General features: G+C 56.5%; 1 protein-coding gene across 1 annotated transcript in view; it reads right to left on the bottom strand.

The window, feature by feature from the left end:
• Positions 1-26,496, bottom strand: part of LOC104309246 (acid-sensing ion channel 2) — a gene marked incomplete at its 5' end in the record, with an annotated part of 111,388 nt that overhangs the window by 33,608 nt on the left and 51,284 nt on the right. The window contains one exon of the mRNA XM_054176616.1: positions 15,419-15,569. Within this exon, the coding sequence (XP_054032591.1) occupies positions 15,419-15,569 (151 nt within the window). The remainder of the gene's footprint in view (positions 1-15,418; positions 15,570-26,496) is intronic.

Below are 26,496 nucleotides of genomic sequence, written 5' to 3'. Positions count from 1 at the left end.
AGGAGCCAGCAGTGGCCTCCTGCAGCCCTGCAGGCAGCTGTGTGCAGGGCTGCAACCAGAGCAGGGTGGGCAGCAGGGCAGCAGAGGGGATTCTGCCCCTGGGCTCTGCTCTGCTCAGACCTCAGCTCCAATCCTGCCTCCAGTTCTGCTGTCCCCAGCAGCAGAAGGACACAGAGCTGCTGGAGAGAGTCCAGAGGAGGCCACAAAGATGCTCCAAGGGCTGGAGCAGCTCTGCTGTGAGCACAGGCTGAGGGGGCTGGGGCTGTGCAGCCTGGAGGAGGCTCCAGGGGGACCTTAGAGGATCCTGAAGGGATCCTGCAGGAAGGCTGCAGAGAGACTTTGCCTGAGGGTGTCTGGAGCCAGGGCAAGGAGGAATGGTTTGGAGCTGAGGCAGAGCAGGGTTGGACTGGAGCTGAGGAAGAAGTTCTTCAGTCTGAGGGTGGTGAGAGTCTGGAATGCATTGCCCAGGGAGGCTGTGGCTGCCTCCTGGAGGCCAGGCTGGATGGGGCCTTGAGCAGCCTGGGCTGGTGGGAGGTGTCCCTGCCCATGGCAGGGGGGTTGGAGTAGATGGAGCAGGCTGGAGCAGCCTGGAGCAGGCTGCCCAGGTTGGATGAGGCCCTGAGCAGCTGAGTCTGGTTGAGAGGTGTCCCTGGGCACGGTGAGGAGGTTGGAGGAGAAGATCTCTGAGGTCCCTTCCAAGCTGAGCCACTCTGGGATTGGGTCTCCAGCTGCCTGGCACCTTCCAGGGTCTGTTTCACAGCAGAAACCTCTTCCCCATCTCTGTGTCCAAGGACACTTCATTTGCTTTTCTCTGGAAGCAGAGAGGCTTTTCCCTTCTGTGTGTCTCCATCTGAGGAGGCAACAGCAACCACCTCCTTCCTCCACTCTTCTCACCCTCCAAAATATTGGAGTAATGACATCATGCAGTGCAGTTTGTCACTTGGCCAAGCTCTGCAGATGGCATTTCCCTCTCTTAATCTCCAGAAGCTCCTCCACACATGGCAGCAGTGGAGTAATAACCACAACAAAGATACTCAAATTCCACAAACACAGCCCAGGCCCAAACCCTCCTGCCTGGAGCTCCCCAGCCTCACAGGGTCTTGGCTAGCAAAGCATCCATGCTCTCTACCAGCTTCACTGAGGATCTGGAGGAGGACATTGAGTCCATCAGCAAGAGGTTTGCAGCTGACACCAAGCTGGGGGCAGGAGTTGATCTGCTGGAGGGGAGAGAGGCTCTGCAGAGGGACCTCAACAGACTGGACAGATGGGCAGAAGGGCTTGAGACTGAACACATCCAAGTGCCAGGGGCTGCACATTGGCCACAGCAACCCCAGGCAGTGCTACAGGCTGGGGGCAGAGTGGCTGAGAGCTGCCAAACAGAGAGGGACCTGGGGGGACTGGTGGACAGCAGCTGAACAGGAGGCAACAGTGTGCCCAGGGGGCCAAGAAGGCCAAGGGCATCCTGGCCTGCAGCAGGCAGAGTGTGGCCAGCAGGAGCAGGGAAGTCCTTGTGCCCTGTGCTCAGCACTGCTCAGGCCACACCTGGAGTCCTGTGTCCAGTTCTGGGCTCCTCAGTTCAAAAAGGACATTGAGAGACTTGAAGGTGTCCAGAGAAGGGCAAGAAAGCTGGGGAGGGGTCTGGGGCACAGCCCTGGGAGGAGAGGCTGAGGGAGCTGGGGTTGCTTAGCCTGCAGAAGAGGAGGCTCAGGGGAGACCTTCTTGCTCTCTGCAACTCCCTGCAGGGAGGTTGTAGCCAGGTGGGGGTTGGGCTCTTCTGCCAGGCAAGCAGCAGAAGAACAAGAGGACACAGTCTCAAGCTGTGCCAAGGGATGTTTAGGCTGGAGGTGAGGAAGAAATTCTTCCCAGCAAGAGAGATTGGCCACTGGGATGTGCTGCCCAGGGAGGTGGTGGAGTCCCCATCCCTGGAGGTGTTTAGGAGGAGATTTGATAGGGTGCTTGGTGCCATGGTTGAGTTGATCAGATGGTGTTGGGTGATAGGTTGGATGTGATGATCTTGAAGGCCTCTTCCAACCTGGTATCTTATCCCATCCTATCCTATCCTATCCTATCCTATCCTATCCTATCCTATCCTATCCTATCCTATTCTATCAGTGGTGGCCACAGGCCAAACCCAACCCTAGACAGCCCTGAGAAGCTTGGGTTCCTGCCCAGGCAGTGGGGGCCCTTTGCACCACAACAGTTTGTTTGTCTGCACCAGGTGGCTCTGTGACCTCATTCTGAGCAGGAAGTCATCCAGCAGGCAGGACCTGGCACACCTGACTGCCAGGACCAGAGAAAGCACAAGAAATGGCTCCTGCAGAGGCAGAAGGCTGATGCCAACATGCCCAGAGCAGCAGCAACCTCACCCACGCAGCCCCCTGCATGGCAGGAAGGGCCAGCCCCTGCCCAGGCTGCCATGGAGGGCAGGCAGAGCCAGAGCCAGCCCCTGCCCAGGCTGCCATGGAGGGCAGGCAGAGCCAGAGCCAGCCCCTGCCCAGGCTGCCATGGGGGGCAGGCAGAGCCAGAGCCAGCCCCTGCCCAGGCTGCCATGGAGGGCAGGCAGAGCCAGCCCCTGCCCAGGCTGCCATGGAGGGCAGGCAGAGCCAGAGCCAGCCCCTGCCCAGGCTGCCATGGGGGGCAGGCAGAGCCAGCCCCTGCCCAGGCTGCCATGGAGGGCAGGCAGAGCCAGAGCCAGCCCCTGCCCAGGCTGCCATGGAGGGCAGGCAGAGCCAGCCCCTGCCCAGGCTGCCATGGGGGGCAGGCAGAGCCAGCCCCTGCCCAGGCTGCCATGGGGGGCAGGCAGAGTCAGCCTCTGCCCAGGCTCCCATGGGGGACAGGCAGAGCCAGCCCCTGCCCAGGCTGCCATGGGCACTAAGCAACCTGTCTCAGGGCTGGAAGAGCTTTGAGAGAGCACCAAACCTAACCTCCTGCCCTACAGCAGTCTCAGCCTCCTCTGGTGGACTCTTGTCTAACCCTTCCCTCAAGCATTCAGTGAAAGTGGTTTCCCTCACTCCATTAGGGGCACAAGGGACAGCAGGAGGAGAAGTCATCTTCCCAGGGCTTCACAGTGTCCTAGAATCACAGAATTGTCAGGGCTGGAAGGGAGCTCAAGGCTCAGCCAGCCCCAACCCCCTGCCATGGGCAGGGACACCTCACACCACAGCAGGTTGCTCACAGCCACCTCCAGCCTGGCTGCAAACACCTCCAGGCAGGAGGCTTCCACCACCTCCCTGGGCAACCTGTGCCAGGCTCTCACCACCCTCATGGGGAACAACTTCCTCCTCACAGCCAACCTCAATCTCCCCACTTCTAGTTTTGCTCCATCCCCCCCAGTCCTATCCCTCCCTGACATCCTCAAAGTCCCTCCCCAGCTTTCTTGGAGCCCCCTGCAGATCCTGGAAGGCCACAATGAGGTCTCCTGGGAGCCTTCTCTACCTATCACTTCAGCTCCTTTGTCCCTCCCCTAGGGCTTGTCCATCCCTTTCTCCCCAGCTTAGCCTTTCCCTGCCTGAAGGCTCAGCAGCTTTCCCCCTTCCTCCTCTCTAAAGCAGCATCAACTCCATTCCCATCCCAGCCATCAGGTGAAGCCCAGCAGCAGCAGCAGCAGCAGCAGCAGCAGCAGCAGACCTCAGGTGGCTGCAGGTTCCAGCTCTGCGCCACTGCAACATCTGCAGAGCTCTGGCAGCCAAGGCACAGCAGGGCTGACAAAGACCTTGCAACACTCAAGATCTTTCCTTCCTTTTCATCTCTCCTCCAGCCATCCAACCAGCACAGCAAACACAGCAGCAGGCTGGCAGGCTGAGCCAGGAGGAGCTTTGACTCCTTCCTGCCCTCCTTTTAACCTCCTTAAAAGCTGAATAATTAATCACAACTCTCTCTCTCTCTCTCTCTCTCTCTTTTTCTCCCCCCTCCCTCTGCTCTTCTGTTCTGCTGACATTGGCTGGAGCTGCTCTGCTGCCAGCCAGAAAGGTGCTCTAGGTGCCCCTGGCCCTCTGTGATTCCTTTGTGTGACTGCAAGGAGACAAGGGGCAGCCAGAGGCAGCTCTGCCCTTTGCCAGAGGTGCTCAGATGGACCACTGGCTATTCTGCCTGGCAAAATGGCCTGCTTGGAAAAGACCTTCAGGGCACTGAGTCCAACCACAATCCAACACCTCCCTGCACACAGCTCTTAGGCCATGACTCCAAGCTCCTCACCCAAGCAGCTTTTAAACACCTCCAGGGATGGGGACTCCACCACCACCTCCCTGGGCAGCCTGTTCCAGTCCCTGACCACCCTTGCAGTGAAGAAATGTCTCCTAATCTCCAGCCTGAAGCTCCCCTGCTGTAACCTGAGGCCATTTGCTCTTGTCTTGTAACTTGGCAGAGGCAGGTTCTCCTACCCCTCTGCTCTACCCCAGTGAGGACACATTTGGAGTCCTGTGTCCAGCTCTGGGCTGCCCAGAAAACTGCTGGAGAGAGCCCAGGGGAGGCTCCAAAGATGCTGAGGGGCCTGGAGCAGCTCTGTGAGCAGCAAAGGCTGAGAGCCCTGGGGCTGAGAGCTTGGAGCAGAGCAGCCCCAGAGGGGAGCTGAGCAATGCTCAGCGAGAGCTAAAGGCTGGGGGGCAAGAGGCTGGGGCCAGGCTCTGCTCAGTGGTGCCCAGGGACAGCACAAGGGGCAAGGGGCACAGACTGGAACCCAGGAGGTTGGATCTGAGCAGGAGGAGAAAGTTGTTTGGTGGAGGCCTGGGGCAGGCTGCCCACAGTGGTTGTGGAGTCTCCTGGTGTGGAGAGCTTCCAACCCCCCCTGGGCACTGTGCTGCTGGGCAAGCTGCTGGGGGAGCCCTGCTGGAGCAGGGGGCTGGACTGAGGAATCCCTGGAGGTCCCTTCCAACCCTCACCATGCTGGGACTCTGTGAACTCCAGGAAGGGAAAACCCCTTCCCTGTTATAGAATCACACAATCATATAATCAATATTGGAATTAGAAAAGACCTCAGAGCCCAGCAAGTCCAAGTTGTCACCCAGCACCTCCTGACAACCAAACCATGGCTCCAAGTGCCACATCCAAGCCCCTCTTGAGCACCTCCAGGGATGGGGACTCCACCACCTCCCTGGGCAGCACATCCCAGTGGCCAATCTCTCTTGCTGGGAAGAACTTTCTCCTCACCTTCAGCCTAAACCTCCCCTGGCACAGCTTGAGACTGTGTCCTCTTGTTCTGATGCTGCTTGCCTGGCAGAAGAGACCAACCCCCACCTGGCTCCAACCTCCCTTCAGGGAGTTGCAGAGAGCAAGAAGGTCTCCCCTGAGCCTCCTCTTCTGCAGGCTAAGCAACCCCAGCTCCCTCAGCCTCTCCTCCCAGGGCTGTGCCCCAGACCCCTCCCCAGCTTTCTTGCCCTTCTCTGGACACCTTCCAGCAGCTCAACCTCTTTCCTAACCTGAGGAGCCCAGAGCTGGACACAGGACTCCAGGTGTGGCCTGAGCAGTGCTGAGCACAGGGCACAAGGACTTCCCTGCTCCTGCTGGCCACACTCTTCCTGCTGCAGGCCAGGATGCCCTTGGCCTTCTTGGCCCCCTGGGCACACTGCTGGCTCCTGTTCAGCCAGCTGTCAATCAGCACCCCCAGGTCCCTCTCTGCCTGGCTGCTCTCAGCCACTCTGCCCCCAGCCTGCAGCACTGCCTGGGGTTGTTGTGCCCAAAGTACAGCCCCTGGCACTTGGACTTGTTGACTGCCATCCTGTTGGCCTCTGCCCATCTGCCCAGTTGGTCGAGGTCCCTCTGCAGAGCCTTCTACCCTCTAACAGATCAACTCCTGCTCCCAGCTTGGTGTCTCCTGCAAATGAACTGATGACTGACTGTACTCCCTCCTCCAGATCATCAATGAAGACATTAAACAGGATGGCTTTACACCACGCAGGGATGACAGCAATTAGCCTTAGGAAGCACCTGGGAGGTCCCAGAACGTCAGCTGGAGCCTTTGTCAGGCCAGGCAGGACCAAGTGGGAGCAAAGTGCTGATCCCTGCACCAAAGGGATTAATGCAATTAAATGTAATTAGCTCCAGCCAAAGACTTTTATCTCCAAAGCTCTTCCCAGCCACAAAATCTCCTGTGGGATGGATTAGTGAACAGTGAGCTCTTCAGCTTCCAGCAGCAAAAAGGAGACCTTCAGGGTAAGGACCAGCCAGGGGAGGAGGTGATGACCTGGATGACCCCCAGCCAAACCCAGTGCAGCCCAGAGGGCATCCCCACAGCTCACCACAGGCACCCACAGCTCACTCCTGGTGCTCAGGAAGAAGGAGCAGGAAGGAAAACTTCTGCTCCCTGCAGGCAGCTTCTCAGCTCCTGGCACAGCAAAGGCTGCAGAGAGCAGCCCCCAAACCTTGGCACCCTGGGGACAGCCACCTGGGCCCCACACTGCTGCTCAGGCCAGGCTCTGCCTCTTCTCCCCTCACCACCCCATGCATCCCACAAACACTTAGCTATCAGCAGGCACCAGAAGCCCACCCCAGGCACTACCCCTGGCCCTGGCCCTAAGGTTAACCCTAACCCAGAACCCTACCCCAGGCACTACCCCTGGCCCTGGCCCTAAGGTTAACCCTAACCCAGAACCCTACCCCAGGCACTACCCCTGGCCCTGGCCCTAGCCCTAAGGTTAACCCTAACTAACATTAAGACTAACCTGTAACCCACACCCTAATCCCTAACCCTAACCTCTAACACAAGCATTAAGCCTAACCCCTAACCCAAACCCTAATCCCCAACCCTAAATCTAACCTCTAATCCTAACATTAAGACTAACCCCTAATCCTAACCCTAAACCTAACCCAAACCCTAATCCTAACCCTAACTTTAACCTAACCCCTCAACCAAACCCTAATCCTAACCCTAACCTCTAACCCTAACATTAAGACTAAGGCTTAATCCTAATCCTAACCCTAACCCTAACCCAAACCCTAATCCTAACCCTAACCTCTAACCCTAACATTAAGACTAAGGCCTAATCCTAATCCTAACCCTAACCCAAACCCTAATCCTAACCCTAATCCCTAACCCTAAAGTCTAACCTTAACTTTAAGCTTAACCCCTAACCCAAAACCTAATCCCTAACCCTAAACCTAACCTCTAACCCAAACATTAAAACTAACCCTTAATCCTAACCCTTATTCCTGACCCTAACCTCTAACCCTAACTTTAATCCTAAAACCTAACCCAAACCCTAACCTCTAATTTAATCATAACCCCTAACCCAAACCCTAACCTCTAACCCTAACATTAAGCCTAACCCCTAACCCAAACCCTAATCCCTAACCCTAAACCCAACCTCTAACCGTGGCATTAAGACTAACCCCTAATCCTAACCCTAATTTCTAACCCTAACCTCTAACCCTAGCTTTAAGACTAACTCCTAACCCAAACCCTAACCTCTAACCCTAACTTTAAACCTAACCCCTCACCCAAACCCTAATCCCTAACCCTAAACCTAACTTCTAACCCTAACCATTAAAACTAACCCCTAATCCTAACCCTAATTCCTAACCCTCACCTCTAACACTTACTTTAATCCTAAAGCCTAACCCAAACCCTAACCCCTAAACCTAACCCTAATCCCTAACCCTAACCTCAAACCCTAATTTAATCCTAACCCCAAACCCTAACCTCTAACCCTAACCCTAGCCCCTAACACAATCCCTAATCCCTAACCCTAAACCTAACCTCTAACCCTAACATTAAGCCTAACCCCTAATCCTAACCCCTGGTGCTGGGTGCCTGGGAGAAGAGCCCAACCCCCACCTGGCTCCAACCTCCCTGCAGGGAGTTGCAGAGAGCAAGAAGGTCTCCCCTGAGCCTCCTCTTCTGCAGGCTAAGCAACCCCAGCTCCCTCAGCCTCTCCTCCCAGGGCTGTGCTCCAGACCCCTCCCCAGCTTTCTTGCCCTTCTCTGGACACCTTCAAGTCTCTCAATGTCCTTCTTGAACTGCAGCTCAACCTCTTTCCTAACCTGAGGAGCCCAGAACTGGACACAGGACTCCAGGTGTGGCCTCAGCAGTGCTGAGCACAGGGCACAATGACCTCCCTGCTCCTGCTGGCCACACTCTTCCTGCTGCAGGCCAGGATGCCCTTGGCCTTCTTGGCCCCCTGGGCACACTGCTGGCTCCTGTTCAGCTGCTGTCCACCAGCACCCCCAGGTCCCTCTCTGCCTCGCTGCCCTCAGCCACTCTGCCCCCAGCCTGCAGCACTGCCTGGGGTTGGAGACATCCATCATGGAAGACATCCAAGATCAGACTTGATGTGGCCCTGGGCAGCCTGATGTAGCTGGATGTGTCCCTGCTGCCTGCAGGGGGGTTGGACAAGATGACTTTTGAGGGTCCCTTCCAACCTGAGGCCATCTGTGAATCTTAACTGCTCTGCACATCTGTGCCTGTACCTGGGACTGGGTGGTGAGGAAGGAGGGGATGAGAGTCCTGCAGCTGGCAGGCACCATGGCTTGGTCACTTGTTTGACTTTTCACTCTGAGTGTCTAACTGCAGGCACTGGAACAGGTTGCCCAAGGAGGCTGAGGATGCTCACCCTCTCCCAGCACCTCCTGGCACACAAGGCAGGAGGCTCCCACTGCAGCTCCTCTTTCCAGCCCCAGAGCCTGACTGATCCCCTGTTCCCTCTGCTGCTCCATCAGAGCCTCCATCTACAACCTCAGGCCACTCCAGAGAGATGAACCAGGAGGGGATTCTCCTCCCCATCAGTCACTGCTGGTAATGAAGAGTTTCCTTTATGGCCTTTGATTGCATTTCTCTCCCTTTCCCCAAGGAGCACAACAAAAGCTCAGCCCTGGCAGTGGTTTCACTCACTTCAGGAGGAGTGGGGAGGCACTGGAACAGGCTGAGCAGGGAAGCTGTGGATGCCTCATCCCTGGAAGTGCTGAAGGCCAGGCTGGATGGGGCTCTGAGCATCCTGGGCTAATGGGAGGTGTCCCTGAGCATGGCATCAAACCCAAGCATTGCCTGGAGATGAGGAAGGAATTCTTCAGAGTGAGGGTGAGGAGAGAGTGGAGCAGGGGAGCTCCAGGCTACAGGAGTTGGGGCTGCTCAGCCTGGAGAAGAGAAGGCTCCAGGCAGACCTCAGAGCAGCCTCCCAGTAGCTGAAGGGGCTGCAGGAGAGCAGTGGGCAAGGGCTGGGAGTGCCAGGATGGGAGACAATGGCTTTGAGCTGGGAGAGGAGAGACTGAGGCTGGAGAGGAGGAAGAAATCCTTTGCAGTGAGGCTGGGGAGACTCTGGCAGAGGCTGCCCAGGGAGGCTGTGTTCAAGAATGAGACCTTGAGCAGCCTGGGCTGGTGGGAGGTGTCCCTGGGCATGGCAGGGGTGGGGGTTGGAACTGGCTGAGCTCTAAGCTCCCTTCCAACCCAAACCCGTTCTGTGGATCTCTGAAACTCCTTCCCCAACTCTTTTCCTGTCTTGCAGGCTGCTGCTTAAAGCAAAAGAAAACACCCCACCAGAAAACAGAACCTGTGGGAGTGCAGAACTGCCAAGAGAGAGATTTCCAACTCTTTTTCCTTCCCCCCCCCCTCGTTCTCATCCTTTTTCTTTCCCCCTCCTCAGGCTTCTGACAGCCCTGCCACAATATTTTTTGCACAGCCCAAGGATGATGTGATTCTGTGGTACTGTGGTCTGCCATGAGCAGTTCTCTGGTCCTAGTACATGGGCAACAGATTTGAGCAGGGAAAGAGCTGGATGAGGCACTTAGTGCCATGGTTCAGCCGATCAGGTAGTGTTGGGTGACAGCTTGGACTTGATGATCTCAAAGGTCTCTTCCAACCTTGATCCTGTGATGGCAGAGCAGCCTGGCTGCCATGGCATCTGAGCCAGCCCAAAGCCCCTCTCCTGTGCCCTGGGGAGGGAAGGGCTGAGGCAGGCTGTGTGCTCTTCTCAGGAGCTCAAGCTGCAGCCCCCCCTGCGCGCAGGCTGCGGAGCACCAGGTGGATGCTCCTCTTGCCAGGGATTTGCTCAACCAGGCACTTCAGCTTCCCAGCATATTGAGGGCTACTCAGTAAAGGTCTCCTTAGGATGACAATAGACTTCACTCTGCTTGCCCAGTCAGGAACAATTAAATCACTTCTCTTCCCCCCCCCTCCCCCCCCCAGCCCCTGGCATTTCAAGGCATCTGCCAACGTGACAGGGAGGCAGCAGCTCCTGGAGCTGCCCTACCCCAAGCTATGAAGCAATGTTTTCCTTCTTCAAGTCTTATTTGAATTGCAAAGAGCAGCTGAGAACAGCAAGCTGAGACCCTGAGGCGTGCAGCCAGCAGCCAAATGAGGAGTTCTGGGAGCCCACGTGCCAAGTGTTTGCCTGGGGAGGAGGACGCGGTGTGGTGGCATCTCCAAGTCTGCAGCAGGGAAGCAGAGCAGCTCCAGGCCCAAATGCAGAAGCAGGACTCACTCTGCCAGCTTGGCAGGGAGAGAATCCAGCCCTACAAAGCACCAGAACCGCAGCAGCTCTGGGGCCAAGGAGGCTTGGAGGAACCCAGAGTGCAGCAGGAAAGGTCTCACAGGGTGCCCTGGGCCATGGCTGGGGTGGGCAGGCAGTGAACTGGGCTGGAGGGATCTTAGGGTGGAATTAACCAGGTTGGAAGAGACCTTGGAGATCATCAAGTCCAACCTCTCACCCAACACCATCTGATCAACTCCACCATGGCACCAAGTGCCTCATCCAGGCTCTTCCTAAACACCTCCAGGGATGGGGACTCCACCACCTCCCTGGGCAGCACATCCCAGTGGCCAATCTCTCTTGCTGGGAAGAACTTTCTCCCTAACATCTAGCCTAAACCTCCCCTGGCACAGCTTGAGACTGTGTCCTCTTGTTCTGCTGCTGCTTGCCTGGGAGCAGAGCCCAACCCCCACCTGGCTACAACCTCCCTGCAGGGAGTTGCAGAGAGCAAGAAGGTCTCCCCTGAGCCTCCTCTTCTGCAGGCTAAGCAACCCCAGCTCCCTCAGCCTCTCCTCTCCAGTCCAATCCCCTGCCAGAGCAGGGTCACCTGGAGCAGGTCACACAGGAACACATCCAGGTGGGGTTTGAACGACTCCAGAGCAGGAGACTCCACAACCTCTCTGGGCAGCCTGCTCCAGGGCTCTGGGACCCTCACACCAAGCAAGTTTCTCCTGTTGAGGTGGAACCTCCCGTGTTCCAGCTTGTGCCCATTGCTCCTTGTCCTACCAGTGGGCACCAGCATAAAGAGCCTGGCACCCTCACCCTGACACCCACCCCTCAGACATTTACAGGTGCTAGTAAGATCCCCTCTCAGTCTTCTCTTCCCAAGAGTGAAGAGCCCCAACCTCAGCTCCTCCCATCCTGGAGCTATCCCCATGGCTGGACCTCCCCATGCCTGCACATGGCTTGAGCACTGCAACATGAAGGTCTCATAGAATCAATGAGGTTGGAGAAGACCTCAGAGCTCATCAAGTCCAACCTATCACCCAACACCTCCTGACTACTAAACCATGGCTCCAAGTGCCACATCCAATCCCCTCTTGAACACCTCCAGGGGTGAACACCTGCAGAGGGCTTGGCAGAGGTGCTTGAAGCCAGGGCATGGCTGTGGCTCTTGAAAGCTGAAGGAGAAAGTAAACCAACCCCAAATACATTCATTCAATTCAGTCTTACTCAAAAAGCTTTGTGGCTTTTAGAGTCCTTTGAGCCCAGACTTGACCTTTTGGCCACCTGTGGAAGGGAACAGTGTGCCCCTTGGGTCTGCAAGATTCCCCTGCTGCTGTCTTGCCCTTTCATGACCTCACCACTGCTAATCTCATTCATGGCTCACTTCACTTCATAGAATCATGGAATCAGTAAGGTTGGATAAGACCTCAGAGCTCACCAAGTCCAAGCTGTCACCCAACACCTCCTGACAACTAAACCATGGCTCCAAGTGCCACATCCAAGCCCCTCTAGAACACCTCCAGGGATGGGGACTCCACCACCTCTGCTCTCTACCCATCAACTCAACCATGGCACCAAGGGCCTCATCCAGGCTCTTCTCAACCACCTCCAGGGATGGGGACTCCACCACCTCCCTGGGCAGCACATCCCAGTGGCCAATCTCTCTTGCTGGGAAGAACTTTCTCCCTAACATCCAGCCTAAACCTCCCCTGGCACAGCTTGAGACTGTGTCCTCTTGTTCTGCTGCTGCTTGCCTGAAAGAAGAGACCAACCCCCACCTGGCTACAACCTCCCTTCAGGGAGCTGCAGAGAGCAAGAAGGTCTCCCCTGAGCCTCCTCTTCTGCAGGCTAAGCAACCCCAGCTCCCTCAGCCTCTCCTCCCAGGGCTGTGCTCCAGACCCCTCCCCAGCCTTGTTGCCCTTCTCTGGACACCTTCAAGTCTCTCAATGTCCTTCTTAAACTGAGGAGCCCAGAACTGGCCACAGGACTCCAGCTGTGGCCCCAAGCCTCGCTGCCCTTCTCTGGCCAGGTCTCCTCTTCTGCAGGCTCAGCCAGCCCAAGGCCACCCCCAGCCCTCTGCAGAGGAAGGGTTGAAGTTCACTGCTTGTCCTTGAGCCAGCAGCCTGCAGGAGAGCCAAGGCTGTGCAGTCCCAGTGGTGGCAGCTGAGGAGATTTAATTCCAAACACATTTACATTATTATGCAAATATTTGGAAATCATCAACTCCTTCACCTACCTACTAAGAGCTGAGTTAAGTGTTGCCATGGGAACAGCAACTATTAACCACTCCAGTTAATATTTTCATTCTGGTGGTGTCCAGAGAGCTCAATGAAGATTGAAGGCAGCTTGCAGAAGGTGCTGTGCGAGCGTGGGGGAGCAAAGAGCTCCCTTGTTGGGTGCCAAGGATTACTGCTTGAGGAGCTCCAAAGTCAAGCACCAGTCCTGCCTGGGCCTGGAAGAACATGGCCAAATTTGCATGGAGGGAGGCCAAGAGCCTCCCCTACACCATTCAACCAAACCAAGAGCCCTCTGTGCAGGATTCTGCCTTCAATCACAGAGTCAGAGAGTTGTTTCACCTGGAAAAGGCCTCCAAGCTCAGCCAGCCCAGCCTGCAACCCTGCCCCACCGTGGCCACTAAACCACAGCCCCAAGGGCCATGGCCACAGGTTTCTGGATGACCTCCAGGGCTGGGGACTCCACCACCTCCCTGGGCAGCCTGTGCCAAGCCCTGACCACTCCTGCAGCAAAGAAATTGTTCCTCATCTCCAACCTAAGCCTCCCCTGGCACAATTTCAGGCCAGTTCCTCTCCTTCTGTCACCTGAGACTCAGAAGAGCCTCTCACAGCATTTCATGGGCAGGTAGAGGCTTTATCAACCAGCACAGTTCAGCCCCACAACAACAGCTCAGGTCTAGGGACACAAGAACCCTTCCCTAGGCCTCTCATCTACAGCTGAGTACAAACAAGGTAAGAAGGACACTGAGCTGCTGGAAGGTGTCCAGAGAAGGGCAACAAGGCTGGGGAGGGGTCTGGAGCACAGCCCCGGGAGGAGAGGCTGAGGGAGCTGGGGTTGCTTAGCCTGCAGAAGAGGAGGCTCAGGGGAGACCTTCTTGCTCTCTGCAGCTCCCTGCAGGGAGGTTGGAGCCAGGTGGGGGTTGGGCTCTTCTCCTAGGCACCCAGCACCAGAACAAGAGGACACAGTCTCAAGCTGTGCCAGGGGAGGTTCAGGCTGGATGTTAGGAAGAAATTTTTCCCAGCAAGAGAGATTGGCCACTGGGATGTGCTGCCCAGGGAGGTGGTGGAGTCCCCATCCCTGGAGGTGTTTAGGAAGAGCCTGGATGAGGCACTTGGTGCCATGGTTGAGTTGATCAGATGGTGCTGGGGGAGAGGTTGGACTTGATGATCTCTGAGGTCTTTTCCAACTTGGTTAATTCTATTCTATTCTATTCTATTCTATTCTATTCTATTCTATTCTATTCTATTCTATTCTATTCTATTCTATTCCACTCCATTCCATTCCATTCCATTCCACTCCATTCCATTCCATTCTATTCCATTCCATTCCATTCCATTCCATTCCACTCCACTCCTTTCCTGCCCAGATTCCCTGTCAGATGGCCAAAGCAAGACCTGGCTGATCCTTCTCCCTCATCTTTTTGTCCTCCCACCTCCCTTCCCCACTTGCCTCTCTCATGTTTTCCCTTGCCTCCTGTCTCCTGAGGCTCTGCTTCACCCCCCCCAGACCAATGCACCTTGCCCAGCAGCCAGGGGAGCACAGGTCTAAAGCCAACACATTTCTGGTTGGCTTCCTCCTAAAGTGTCTCCAGAAGCTGAGGCTGAAGTGAGGATGGAGTGAGAGGAGGTCTGTGCCACCACAGGGAATCTCAGAGGGACCCCAAAGCCAAGGAGGTGGCATCTGCAGAGCTCTTGGTGTGGCTGGCCAAGCCTCCTGCCACCCCAGCAGTGCCCCCACAGAGGCCCTTGAGGCAGGCTGCAAGTGCTGAAGCACCACAGGCACAATCCTGGCAGCATTCAGGCTGGAGTCACAGCGTGGGTTGGGTTGGAAAGGAGCTTCAAGACCAGCCAGTTCCAACCTCCCCCCCCTGCCATGGGGAGGGACAGCTCCCACCAGCACAGCTTGCTCAGGGCCTCATCCAGCCTGGCCCTGAACACCTCCAGGCAGGGATCATCCACAGCCCCCCTAGGCAACCTGTGCCAGGGTCTCCCCAGCCTCACTCCAAACAGTTTCTTCCTCATCTCCAGTCACCACCTCCCCTCTCCCAGCTCAAAGCCATTCTCCCTTGCCCCTCTCCAGCTCTCCTGGAGCCCCTTCAGGTACTGGGAGGCTGCCCTGAGGTCTCCCTGCAGCCTTCTCTTCTCCAGGCTGCTCAGCCCCAGCTCCCTCAGCCTGGCCCCGCAGGGGAGGCTCTGCAGCCCTCTGAGCATCTTTGTGGCCTCCTCTGCCCCTGCTCCAACAGTCTGATGTCCTTCTGAAGCTGGGGGGACCAGAGCTGGATGGGATGGGATAGGACAGGATGGGGTGGGATAGAATGGGATAGGATTGGATGGGATGGGATGGGATAGAATGGGATGGGACAAAATGGGATGGGATGGAGTGGGATAGAATGGGATGGGGTGGGATAGAATGGGATGAGATGGGATAGGATAGAGTGGGATGGGATAGAATAGAGTGGGATGGGATAGAATAGAGTGGGATGGGATAGATTGGGATGGGATGGGATGGGATGGGGTAGAATGGGATGGGATGGGATAGGATGGGATAGGATAGAGTGGGATGGGATGGGATGGGAGTGGAATGGGATAGAATGGGATAGAGTGGGATGGGATGGGATGGGATGGGATGGGATGGGATGGGATGGGGATAGGATGGGATGAGATAGAATGGGATGAGATGGGATAGGATGGGATGGGATGGGGTGGGGTGGGATGGCCTGGGCTGCTCTTTCCAGCACAGTCCCCAGCACACACATGCTCTCAGGAGCCAAGAGAAGGCCTTACCTGTCTCTCCCCAGATTGGCAGGTACTCATCCTGCTGTATGTCCAGCATGATCTCCAGCCCATTGCCTGTCCCTCCCTTCACCGTGGTCAGCAGAGGTCGTCCTTCTTCTCCTGAGTTGAACATGTAGCACTTCCCATACTTTGTAAACACCTGCAAGGAGAGAAGGGGAGAGAAATCACTGCAGCCTCCCCCTGCCATCAGTGCCTCTTCCACACCAAAGGCAGCTGAGCAGCCCTCTGCAGCTGGAAGGGAAATGCCCCCAGCTAGAGCTAATCAAATCATTTAGTGCTCTGTGTTCTCCTCACAGCAAATGAAGGATGGGAGAGGAGGAGGGCAAAGCTGATTTAGAGCAGTGAGCAAATGTCTGCAGCAGCTCAGCAGAGTCACATCATGTTAAGTCCCTGGGAAGCACAGGGACAGGCTGTGATGGAGCTTGTAATAAAATACAGCACATTCCCTGCCTCTGGGTCAGGCAGCTCAGCCCTGCCCTGCTGTGTGCTCATGGCTGCAGACCTGCAGCTGGCAGCAGACCTACAGCTGGCTGGCTGAGGCTCTGGCCAGGCTGATGTAGTGTGGGATGTCCCTGCCCATGGCAGGGGGGTTGGAGCTGGATGATCCTTGGGGTCCCTTCCAGCCCTGACTGATTCTATGATTCTGTGATCATCCAGCTCCAGGCTACAGAGTTGGAGCTGTGCAGCCTGGAGGAGAGAAGGCTCCAGGGAGACCTAAGAGCAGCCTTCCAGTGCCTGAGGGAGCTCCAGGAGAGCTGGGGAGGGACTTCTGACAAAGGCTTGGAGTGACAGGATGAGAGGGAATGGCTTTGAGCTGGGAGAGGGGAGATTGAGACTGGGGATGAGGAAGAAGGCTGGGGAGGGACTGCTCAGGCTCTCAGGCAGTGATAGGACTGGGGGGAATGGAATGAAGCTGGGGGTGGGGAGATTGAGGCTGGAGGTGAGGAGGAAGTTCTTCCCCATGAGAGTGGTGAAGCCCTGGGATGGGTTGTCCAGGGAGGTGGTTGAGGCCCCAGCCCTGGAGGTGTTTAAGGCCAGGCTGGATGAGGCTCTGGCCAGGCTGATCCAGTGTGGGGTGTCCCTGCCCATGGCAGGGGGTTGGAACTGGATGATCCTTGTGCTCCCTTCCAACCCTGATTGATACTAAGAAATTCTTTGCAGTGAGGCTGGGGAGACTCTGGCACAGGCTGCCCAGGGAGGCTGTGGCTGCCTCCTCCCTGGAGGTGCTCAAGGCCAGGCTGGATGAGGCCTGGAGCAAGCTGGGCTGGGGGGAGGGGTCCCTGGGCATGGCAGGGGGTTGGAACTGGCTGAGCTTTGAGCTCCCTTCCAAGCTAAACCTTTCTGGTTCTGTGTCCAGGTTTAAAAGCCCCAAGTGGAGCAGAAAGGCTGCAGGGAGTGTGAAGACTTTGCAAGGGGGAGGGGGGAAGAAAAACAAGATGAAAGAAAGAAGGCAAAGGGCCTTTAAAAAAGAGTTCACATGCAAGTAAAAATCCCATTCCCATACTTGAGTGACCTATTAAAGCATTCAAGCTGGAAAGAGAGAGCTGAGCAGCAGTCAGCCTCTGTGTGAGCAGCCAGGGCCTCGGAGATGGCTCTTCCCAGATAGGCTTTGAAGGGAAAAGTCCTCATTAGGATGGCTGAAAAGGCAGCGAGAGAAGCAAAGCTGAGGGGGTGAGGAGCAGGGGCAAAAGCAGGAGCTTGGGGGGATGGATGCTGAGGAAGGGCTGAGCTGCTTGGGGCAGCTGCAGCAGCCCTTAGCCAAGTAAATCCTGGGGGGGGTTAATGGAACCTTCCTGGAGGACTCTTTGCCAGCTGTGGAAACTGAGGAGGAAAATCTGCAGCTCAGGGCCTCTTTATCCAGCAGACAAGATGTGAAGTGACAGCAGCCAGGGCTGGCTGCAGCTGCAGGGCTGGGACCCCATTCCCACAGAAAGAAGCAGAGAAGCAGAGAGTCAGAGAAGCACAGAGTCAGAGAAGCACAGAGTCAAAGAATCATAGAACCAGCCAGGTTGGAAAGGAGCTCAGAGATCATCAAGTCCAACCTAAGAAAGACATTGAGAGACTTGAAGGTGTCCAGAGAAGGGCAACAAAGCTGGGGAGGGGTCTGGAGCACAGCCCTGGGAGGAGAGGCTGAGGGAGCTGGGGTTGCTTAGCCTGCAGAAGAGGAGGCTCAGGGGAGACCTTCTTGCTCTCTGCAACTCCCTGCAGGGAGGTTGGAGCCAGCTGGGGGTTGGGCTCTTCTCCCAGGCAGTCAGCACCAGAACAAGAGGACACAGTCTCAAGCTGTGCCAGGGGAGGTTTAGGCTGGAGGTGAGGAGAAAGTTCTTCACTGAAAGAGGAATTGGCCATTGGAATGTGCTGCCCAGGGAGGTGGTGGAGTCCCCATCCCTGGAGGTGTTCAAGAGGGGCTTGGATGTGGCACTTGGAGCCAGGGTTTAGTTGTCAGGAGGTGTTAGGGATTAGGTAATAGAATCATAGAATCAATGAGGTTGGAAAAGACCTCAGAGATCATCAAGTCCAACCTGGCACCCAGACTAACCAGCCCCAGGGCTCTCAGCCTCTCCTCCCCAGGCAGTGCTGCAGTCCCTTCAGCATCCTTGCAGCCCTCCCTTGGACTCTCCCCAGCAGATCCCTCTCCCTCCTGAGCTGAGGAGCCCAGAGCTGGATGCAATACTCCAGATGTGGTCTCACCAGGACAGAGCAGAGGGGGAGGAGAAGTTCCCTGGCTCTGCTGTCCACACTCCTCTGAATGCAGCCCAGGACCCCTTGGCCTTCTTGGCCCCCAGGGCACATTGCTGCCCCATGCAGAACTTGCAGCCCACCAGCACTCCCAGCTCCTGTTCCTTGGGGCTGCTCCCCAGCAGATCTCCTCCCAGCCTGTCCTGGTTAGGAAGGACTAGGAGACCAAGAGAGCTGGGGAGGAGGTTTTTACTCCTTAGGACCAGCTTGAGCCCAATGCCATGCAGCAGCAGCCTGTTTGGGCTGGGGTTTATCTTCTCACTAAGTGTCCTCCACGAGGGGCTGAGCCCAAGTGCTCCAAGGTAGCTCAGTGCAGAGCAAAGCCCAGCAGGTGAGGAGAGTCGGTGGCTTCACCCCCAGAGCACACTCCTGATCCAACCAAACCCCCTGGAGCTGCCTCCACTCGGGGTCTGGGCCAGCTGCACACTGCTCCACTGCTCAGCTCCAGCTGCCCTCCCTGGGAGGGCAGCCCCAGGTCTAAGAGGCCCCCATCAGAATCAGAGAGGTCAAAGTGAGGGGGAAGGAATGAGAGCTTTTCCCTGCAGGCTGAGCTTGCTTGGAGGAAGCTTCTGGGAGGTGAGCAGCTGTGAGCCATGAACCATGAGGAGTGTCAGTGCTCAGGCAGTGACCCCAGATGCCTGCAGGCAGTCTTCTGCTAGGCTCAGCCCTGCTCCCAGGCACCAAGGAGCCACAAATACATCAAACAAACAACAACAAACCAACAAGAGAGACCAAGATGAAAAGGGGGGGAAGGAAGAAGGCAAGGCAGAAAGTCACTCCACTCTCTGCAGCTAGAGACCTCCCTAGAGACCTCCCTGAAGAGGCCACCTTGAAGACTTCTTGACAGCTCCTGCACTACAGTGCCAGCAGTCACCACCCTACTGTACACAGCATGGCACACCCCCCCCAGCAGCTTCTCTCCACACCTCCAGCAGCTTCTCCTCTGCACCCATCTCAGCAGCTTCTCCCCTCCACACACCCCCAGCAGCTTCTCCCCTCCACACACCCCCAGCAACTTCTCCTCTGCACCCATCTCAGCAGCTTCTCCTCTCCACCCATCAACTAAACCATGGCACCAAGGGCCTCATCCAGGCTCTTCCTGAACACCTCCAGGGATGGGGACTCCACCACCTCCCTGGGCAGCACATTCCAGTGGCTAACAACTCTCTCAGTGAAGAACTTTCCCCTCACCTCCAGCCTAAACCTCCCCTGGCACAGCTTGAGACTGTGTCCTCTTGTTCTGGTGCTGCTTGCCTGGCAGAAGAGACCAACCCCCACCTGGCTCCAACCTCCCTGCAGGGAGTTGCAGAGAGCAAGAAGGTCTCCCCTGAGCCTCCTCTTCTGCAGGCTAAGCAACCCCAGCTCCCTCAGCCTCTCCTCCCAGGGCTGTGCTCCAGACCCCTCCCCAGCCTTGTTGCCCTTCTCTGGACACCTTCAAGTCTCTCAATGTCCTTCTTGAACTGAGGAGCCCAGAACTGGACACAGGACTCAAGGTGTGGCCTCAGCAGTGCTGAGCACAGGGCAGGTCTCTTCCAACCTGGTCTATCCTATCCTATCCTATCCTATCCTATCCTATCCTATCCTATCCTATCCTATCCTATCCTATCCTATCCTATCCTATCCTATCCTGTCCCATTCTATTCTATCCTATTCTATTCCATTCCATTCCATCCTATCCTATCCTATCCTATCCTATCCTATTGTATTCTAAGATCAAATCAGCAGCTCAAAGCAGGCTGGTGCTCAGGAAGGGAAGCAAGGCTGACCAGAGGAGTGGAATCAAAGCTATTTCACAGTTTATAAGCAGCAAACACAGGACAGATCTGTGATAAATTATCCTTTCAGGAGGGAGCAAATCTCTGGTAAGAGGCAGTAATTGGAGGGCTGTGAATTACTTCTGCAGATGCAGACAAAGGCTGAGGCTGGGGCTCCCTGACAAGGCAAGACATTAGCTGTCAGATTAAGGCACTAACCACTGGAGAGTGCAAATTAGCATCCTCAGAAATCATTTTCTCCTCAGTTCTGGTACACAAAAGTTCAGACACACATCATCCCACCAAGCTGTGGGCAACAGAGCAAAGGGAGACAAGAAAAGATGAAGAAGGGAATCTCCTGACAGGGCCAGTCTGGAGAAGAGAAGGCTCCAGGGAGACCTCAGAGCAGCCTTCCAGTACCTGAAGGGGCTCCAGGAGAGCTGGGGAGGGAAATGTGACAAGGGCTGGGAGGGACAGGATGAGGAACAATGGCTTTGAGCTGGGAGCAGAGAGGCTGAGCCTGGAGAGGAGGAAGAAATTCTTTGCAGTGAGGGTGGAGAGACTCTGGCACAGGTTGCCCAGGGAGGCTGTGGCTGCCTCCTCCCTGGAGGTGTTCAAGGCCAGGCTGGAGGAGGCCTTGAGCGACCTGGGCTGGTGGGAGGTGTCCCTGCCCATGGCAGGGGGTTGGAGCTGGCTGAGCTTTGAGGTCACTTCCACCCTAACCCATTCTATGAGATGGCTTTGGGAGGGAATCCACAGGAGATGACGGAGAAAGGATCCTCTTTAGGAGGGACTCTTTACAAGGCCAAGTGCTGGGTGCTGCACTTTGGCTACACCAACCCCAGGCAGTGCTACAGGCTGGGCTCAGAGTGGCTGAGAGCAGCCAGGCAGAGAGAGACCTGGGGGTGCTGACTGACAGCAGCTGAACAGAAGCCAGCAGTGTGACCAGAGGGACAAGAAGGCCAAGGGCATCCTGGCCTGCATCAGGAAGAGTGTGGCCAGCAGGAGCAGGGAAGTCGTTGTGCCCTGTGCTCAGCACTGCTGAGGCCACACCTGGAGTCCTGTGTCCAGCTCTGGGCTCCTCAGGTCAGGAAAGAGGTTGAGCTGCTGGAAGGTGTCCAGAGAAGGGCAAGAAAGCTGGGGAGGGGTCTGGGGCACAGCCCTGGGAGGAGAGGCTGAGGGAGCTGGGGTTGCTTAGCCTGCAGAAGAGGAGGCTCAGGGGAGACCTTCTTGCTCTCTGCAACTCCCTGCAGGGAGGTTGGAGCCAGATGGGGGTTGGGCTCTTCTCCCAGGCAAGCAGCAGCAGAACAAGAGGACACAGTCTCAAGCTGTGCCAGGGGAGGTTTAGGCTGGAGGTGAAGAAAAAATTCTTCCCAGCAAGAGAGATTGGCCACTGGGATGTGCTGCCCAGGGAGGTGGTGGAGTCCCCATCCCTGGAGGTGTTCAAGAGGGGCTTGGATGTGGCACTTGGAGCCATGGTTTAGTTGTCAGGAGGTGCTGGGTGACAGCTTGGCCTTGATGGTCTCTGAGGTCTTTTCCAACCTCATTGATTCTATGATCCTATGGAAGAAGAGCTTATTGCTGAGTCCTTGGCAGAGTGACACATTCCACTAGCACCATCCCTGGAGGTGTTTGAAGATTGGCAGAGCTGAGGTGCTGAGAGACCTGGCTGAGCACCAGACTTGGTAGAGCTGGAGAATGGTTGGACTCAACGATCTTGAAGGTCTTTTCCAACCCAAAGGCTTCCATGCCTCCCTGGTTCCCACAGCTCCCAGCTCTCCCCTGGCTCCTGCTGAGCTGCTGGTGGCACTGAGCCATCTCATTACTCCACTGGAGGTGTGAGGAGCAGCTTGGTCCAGCTGGCTCCATGCAAGCACATCACCTGGGTCCATTTGTTCAGGCCCTGGCAGGAGGCAGCAGTACATTATTCAAACTGCAAGGATGGCTGCAAAGGGCAAATGGGGAGGGAGGACTACACTGAACAGGTTTCTGAAGCATCAGGTCCCAGGGGTAATCTCCTTCCAAAGGAGAACAAGGCTGTGGTGACAGCCTGGGGAGGAGGCAGCTCACAGCTAAGGGGCAGGAAGACTTCAGCTGCCTTCCAAGGGGAAAGATGGGAGGAAAGAAGGAATAAAGTTGCTGTTCCATGCAGGGAGGGATGGAAACCTCCCCAAGGCTGTGGTGGAGAGGCTGCTGTAGCCCAGTGACACAAAGGCACTGTGGGAACAGCCAGCACCCCCCAGGTGGAATATGGAATACCAGATCCTGGGCTGCACCGAGAGACAGCAGGACAGCAGGACAAGGAAGGTGATACTGCTCCTCTCCTCTGCTTTGCTGAGACCTCATCTGCAGCCCTGAGTCCAATTCTGGTCCCTCCCAGCATAAGAAGGATATGGAACTGCTGGAGTAGGCCACAAAGATGCTGCAGGGCTGCAGAACCTCCCCTATGGGGCAGGCTGGGAGAGCTGGGGCTGTTCAGCCTGGAGAAGAGAAGGCTCCAAGGAAACCTCAGAGCAGCCTTCCAGTACCTGAAGGGCTCCAGGAGAGCTGGGCAGGGACTTTGGACAAGGGCTGGGAGTGCCAGGAGGAGGAACAATGGCTTTGAGCTGGGAGAGGAGAGATTGAGGCTGGAGATGAAGAAGAAATTCTTTGCAGTGAGGCTGGGGAGACTCTGGCACAGGCTGCCCAGGGAGGCTGTGGCTGCCTCCTCCCTGGAGGTGTTCAAAGCCAGGCTGGATGAGGCCTTGAGCAGCCTGGGCTGGGGGGAGGTGTCCCTGCCCATGGCAGGGGGATGGAGCTGGATGAGCTTTGAGGTGCCTGCCAAGCCAACCCATTCTGTGACTCTATGAATACAACCAACTCCCAGACCGTGTACTGAAAGGGGGACTTGCTCTGCCACCCTCCAGAGCCCACAAGGCAACAGCAGAGCTCCTTCCAACATCAACCTCGAGCAGGAGGGAAAACGCCGTGCAGGTGACACAGTGTTGGTATCTCCCCCCTCTCCCCCTCCCCTCCTCCTGCTCCTCCTCCTCCTCGGCTCGCTGTAGCTATCGCTTTAAAGCCATGTTTGCTTCGTGTTGCCGGAGACCTGGCACAGCAGGGCTGTCAGACAAGCCCCGCGCTCTCCATCCTTCAAGGTGTCAGCTCTAATCTCGCCGCCGAGAAGAGTAACGAGGCGGGAGCGGCGGCAAGCAGAGCCCTAAACGCTCTCAGAGATGCGTTTACAAGGCCGGGGTTTTCCCCTCGGCCCCCAGGACCGAGCTCTGCCGGCGGGGCTGGTCGAGCCTCCGTGCGAGGCTCGGCGCGGAGCCGGAGCCGCTGCGATCAGCCTGCCCGCGCCGCTCCGGGCGCCGCCGCGGCAGGGCTGTGGCGGCAGCAGGGATGTCAGCTCCGGTTAGAGCCCAGCCTGCTGCCCTGGAGTAAGAAGTGAGAGAGGTCCTGGGCACCACCCGAGGCTAAGAGAGCCTTGCGATGGCATTAGTGGTCCTTCCTCTACGAACTAGCGGCAGCAGCAGCCCCACACTGATCGTCTGCCGGCGCTGCCCGGCCGCACAGCAGCCTCCCGGCACAGCCCTGCGCCTGCAGAGCCAGGCTGGCACACGGGGCAGGACTCGCTCCTCCCTTCAGCTGCTTAAGTGACAGGGGGGCATCAAATGCCAGCCCATGCATCCCATCAAATGACACCCCATGGATCCCATCAAATGACACCCCATGGATCCCATCAAATGCCAGCCCATGGATCCCATCAAATGCCACCCCATGGATCCCATCAAATGCCACCCCATGGATCACATCAAATGCCAGCCCTTGGATCACACTGGATGCCACCCCACAGTTCACATCAAATGCCACCCTATACATCTCAACAAATGCCATCAAATGCCAGCCCACAGTCCACATCAAATGCCAGCCCATGGATCCCATCAAATGCCATCCTATGGATCACATCAAATGCCACTCTATACATCCCATCAAATGCCACCCCATGGATCCCATCAAATGCCACCCCATGGATCCCATCAAATGCCACCCCATGGATCCCATCAAATGCCACCCTATACATCCCATCAAATGCCAGCCCATGGATCACATCAAATGCCATCCTATGGATCCCATCAAATGCCATCCTATGGATCCCATCAAATGCCACCCCATGGATCCCATCAAATGCCACCCTATACATCCCATCTAATGCCAGCCCATGGATCCCACCTAATGCCAGCCCATGGATCTCATCAAATGCCATCCTATGGATCACATCAAATGCCACCCCATGGATCACATCAAATGCCAGCCCATGGATCCCATCAAATGCCATCCTATGGATCACATCAAATGCCACCCCATGGATCCCATCAAATGCCATCCTATGGATCACATCAAATGCCACCCCATGGATCCCATCAAATGCCACCCTATACATCCCATCTAATGCCAGCCCATGGATCTCATTTCATACCCCCAAACCCTGCTCTTCCAGAACAGTTACACTTCAGCAGCACTAAGGCAGAGGCAGGGGAGACTGCCATGGGCCAAGCTCCCCAGGAGCCAGCACTGTGCCCTTGTAGCCAAGAAGGGCAGTGGTCTCCTGGGGTGCATTCAGGAGGTTCTCCTACCTCTCTACTCTGCCCTAGTGGGGCCATGGCTAGAGCTCTGCATCCAGTTCTGGGCTTCCCAATTCCAGAGGGACAGGGAACTACCAGAGAAAGGCTACAAAGCTGCTGAGGGGCTTGGAGCAGCTCTGTGAGGAGCAAAGGCTGAGAGCCCCTGGGGCTGAGAGCCTGCAGAAGAGCAGCCCCAGAGGGGAGCTGAGCAATGCTCAGCAAGAGCTGAAGGCTGGGGGGCAAGAGGCTGGGGCTGGGCAGTGACAGGGAGCAAGAGGCACGAACTGGAAGCCAGGAGGTTTCACTTGAACTTAGGGGAAAACCTTTGTTACTTGGAGGCTGCTGGAGGCCTGGAGCAGGCTGCCCAGAGAGGTTGTGGAGTCTCCTGCTCTGGAGGGCTTCCAGCCCCCCCCAGGCCACTGTGCTCCTGGGCAAGCTGCTGTGGGTGCCCTGCTTTGGCAGGTGGGGTTGGACTGGAGGATCTGCAGAGGTCCCTTCCAGCCCCCAGCACGCTGGGGCTCTGGGATTAGCCCATTGAAGTCAGCAAGGGATGTGAATTTCCTCCTCATTGATGCAATCAGCCACCCCATGCCCTGGCAGATTGGTCCAAGCACTTGTTTGAATGGGGAACTTCTGGAGGGTCCTTACAGGTCCCATAAATCACCTCCAGGGCCATCACTGCCATTCAGAGCCAGCTGAGTGGATGGTTAAGGAGAAAAAAAGGCACTAATATTCTGGCAGCAAATGAATGAACTGTGATGGGGAAGCTGCAAGGAGCTGAGCATTATGCTGGTCCATAAGGTAAGGCAACTGCCACCCTCCCTCTGCTCCTCATCAAGCCCTGATGACTTCCCCATGTCACAAAGTGATGCAGAATGAGTGATGAGCACAGGCTGAGGGAGCTGGGGAGGGTTCAGCCTGGAGAAGGCTCCAGAGGGACCTCAGAGAATGCAGAATACAGAATTAACCAGGTTAGAAAAGACCTCAGAGATCATCCAGGCCAACCTCTCACCCAGCACCATCTGACCAAGTCAACCATGGCACCAAGGGCCTCATCCAGGCTCTTCCTAAACACCTCCAGGGATGGGGACTCCACCACCTCCCTGGGCAGCACATCCCAGTGGCCAATCTCTCTTGCTGGGAAGAATTTCTTCCTCACCTCCAGCCTAAACCTCCCCTGGCACAGCTTGAGACTGTGTCCTCTTGTTCTGGTGCTGCTTGCCTGGCAGAAGAAACCAACCCCCACCTGGCTCCAACCTCCCTGCAGGGATTTGCAGAGAGCAAGAAGGTCTCCCCTGAGCCTCCTCTTCTGCAGGCTAAGCAACCCCAGCTCCCTCAGCCTCTCCTCCCAGGGCTGTGCTCCAGACCCCTCCCCAGCTTTCTTGCCCTTCTCTGGACACCTTCCAGCAGCTCAACCTCTTTCCTAACCTGAGGAGCCCAGAACTGGACACAGGACTCCAGGTGTGGCCTCAGCAGTGCTGAGCACAGGGCACAAGGACTTCCCTGCTCCTGCTGGCCACACTCTTCCTGCTGCAGGCCAGGATGCCCTTGGCCACCTTGGCACACTGCAGGCTCATGTTCACCCTCCTGTCACCCAGTACCCCCAAACAGCTGCTTTCCAGTACCTGAAGGGGGCTACAGGAAGGCTGCAGAGAGACTTCTCCTGAGGGTGTCTGGAGACAGGACAAGAGGGAATGGTTTGGAGCTGAGGCAGAGCAGGGTTGGAATGGAGCTGAGGAAGAAGTGCTGCAGTGTGAGGGTGGTGAGAGTCTGGAATGCATTGCCCAGGGAGGCTGTGGCTGCCTCCTGGAGGCCAGGCTGGATGAGGCCTTGAGCAGCCTGGGCTGGTGGGAGGTGTCCCTACTCATGGCAGGGGGGTTGGAGTAGACGAAGTCTTGAGGTCCCTTCCACCCTGAGCCATTCCACCACTCTATGATGACTCTATGATCCTGCCCCACCAGACTGTACT

This window comes from Dryobates pubescens, chromosome 36 (genome assembly GCF_014839835.1).
Source record: "Dryobates pubescens isolate bDryPub1 chromosome 36, bDryPub1.pri, whole genome shotgun sequence".
Classification (NCBI taxonomy): domain Eukaryota; kingdom Metazoa; phylum Chordata; class Aves; order Piciformes; family Picidae; genus Dryobates; species Dryobates pubescens.
The sequence above is the reverse complement of the archived record's forward strand: the minus strand, read 5'-3'. Positions and strand labels throughout refer to the sequence as shown.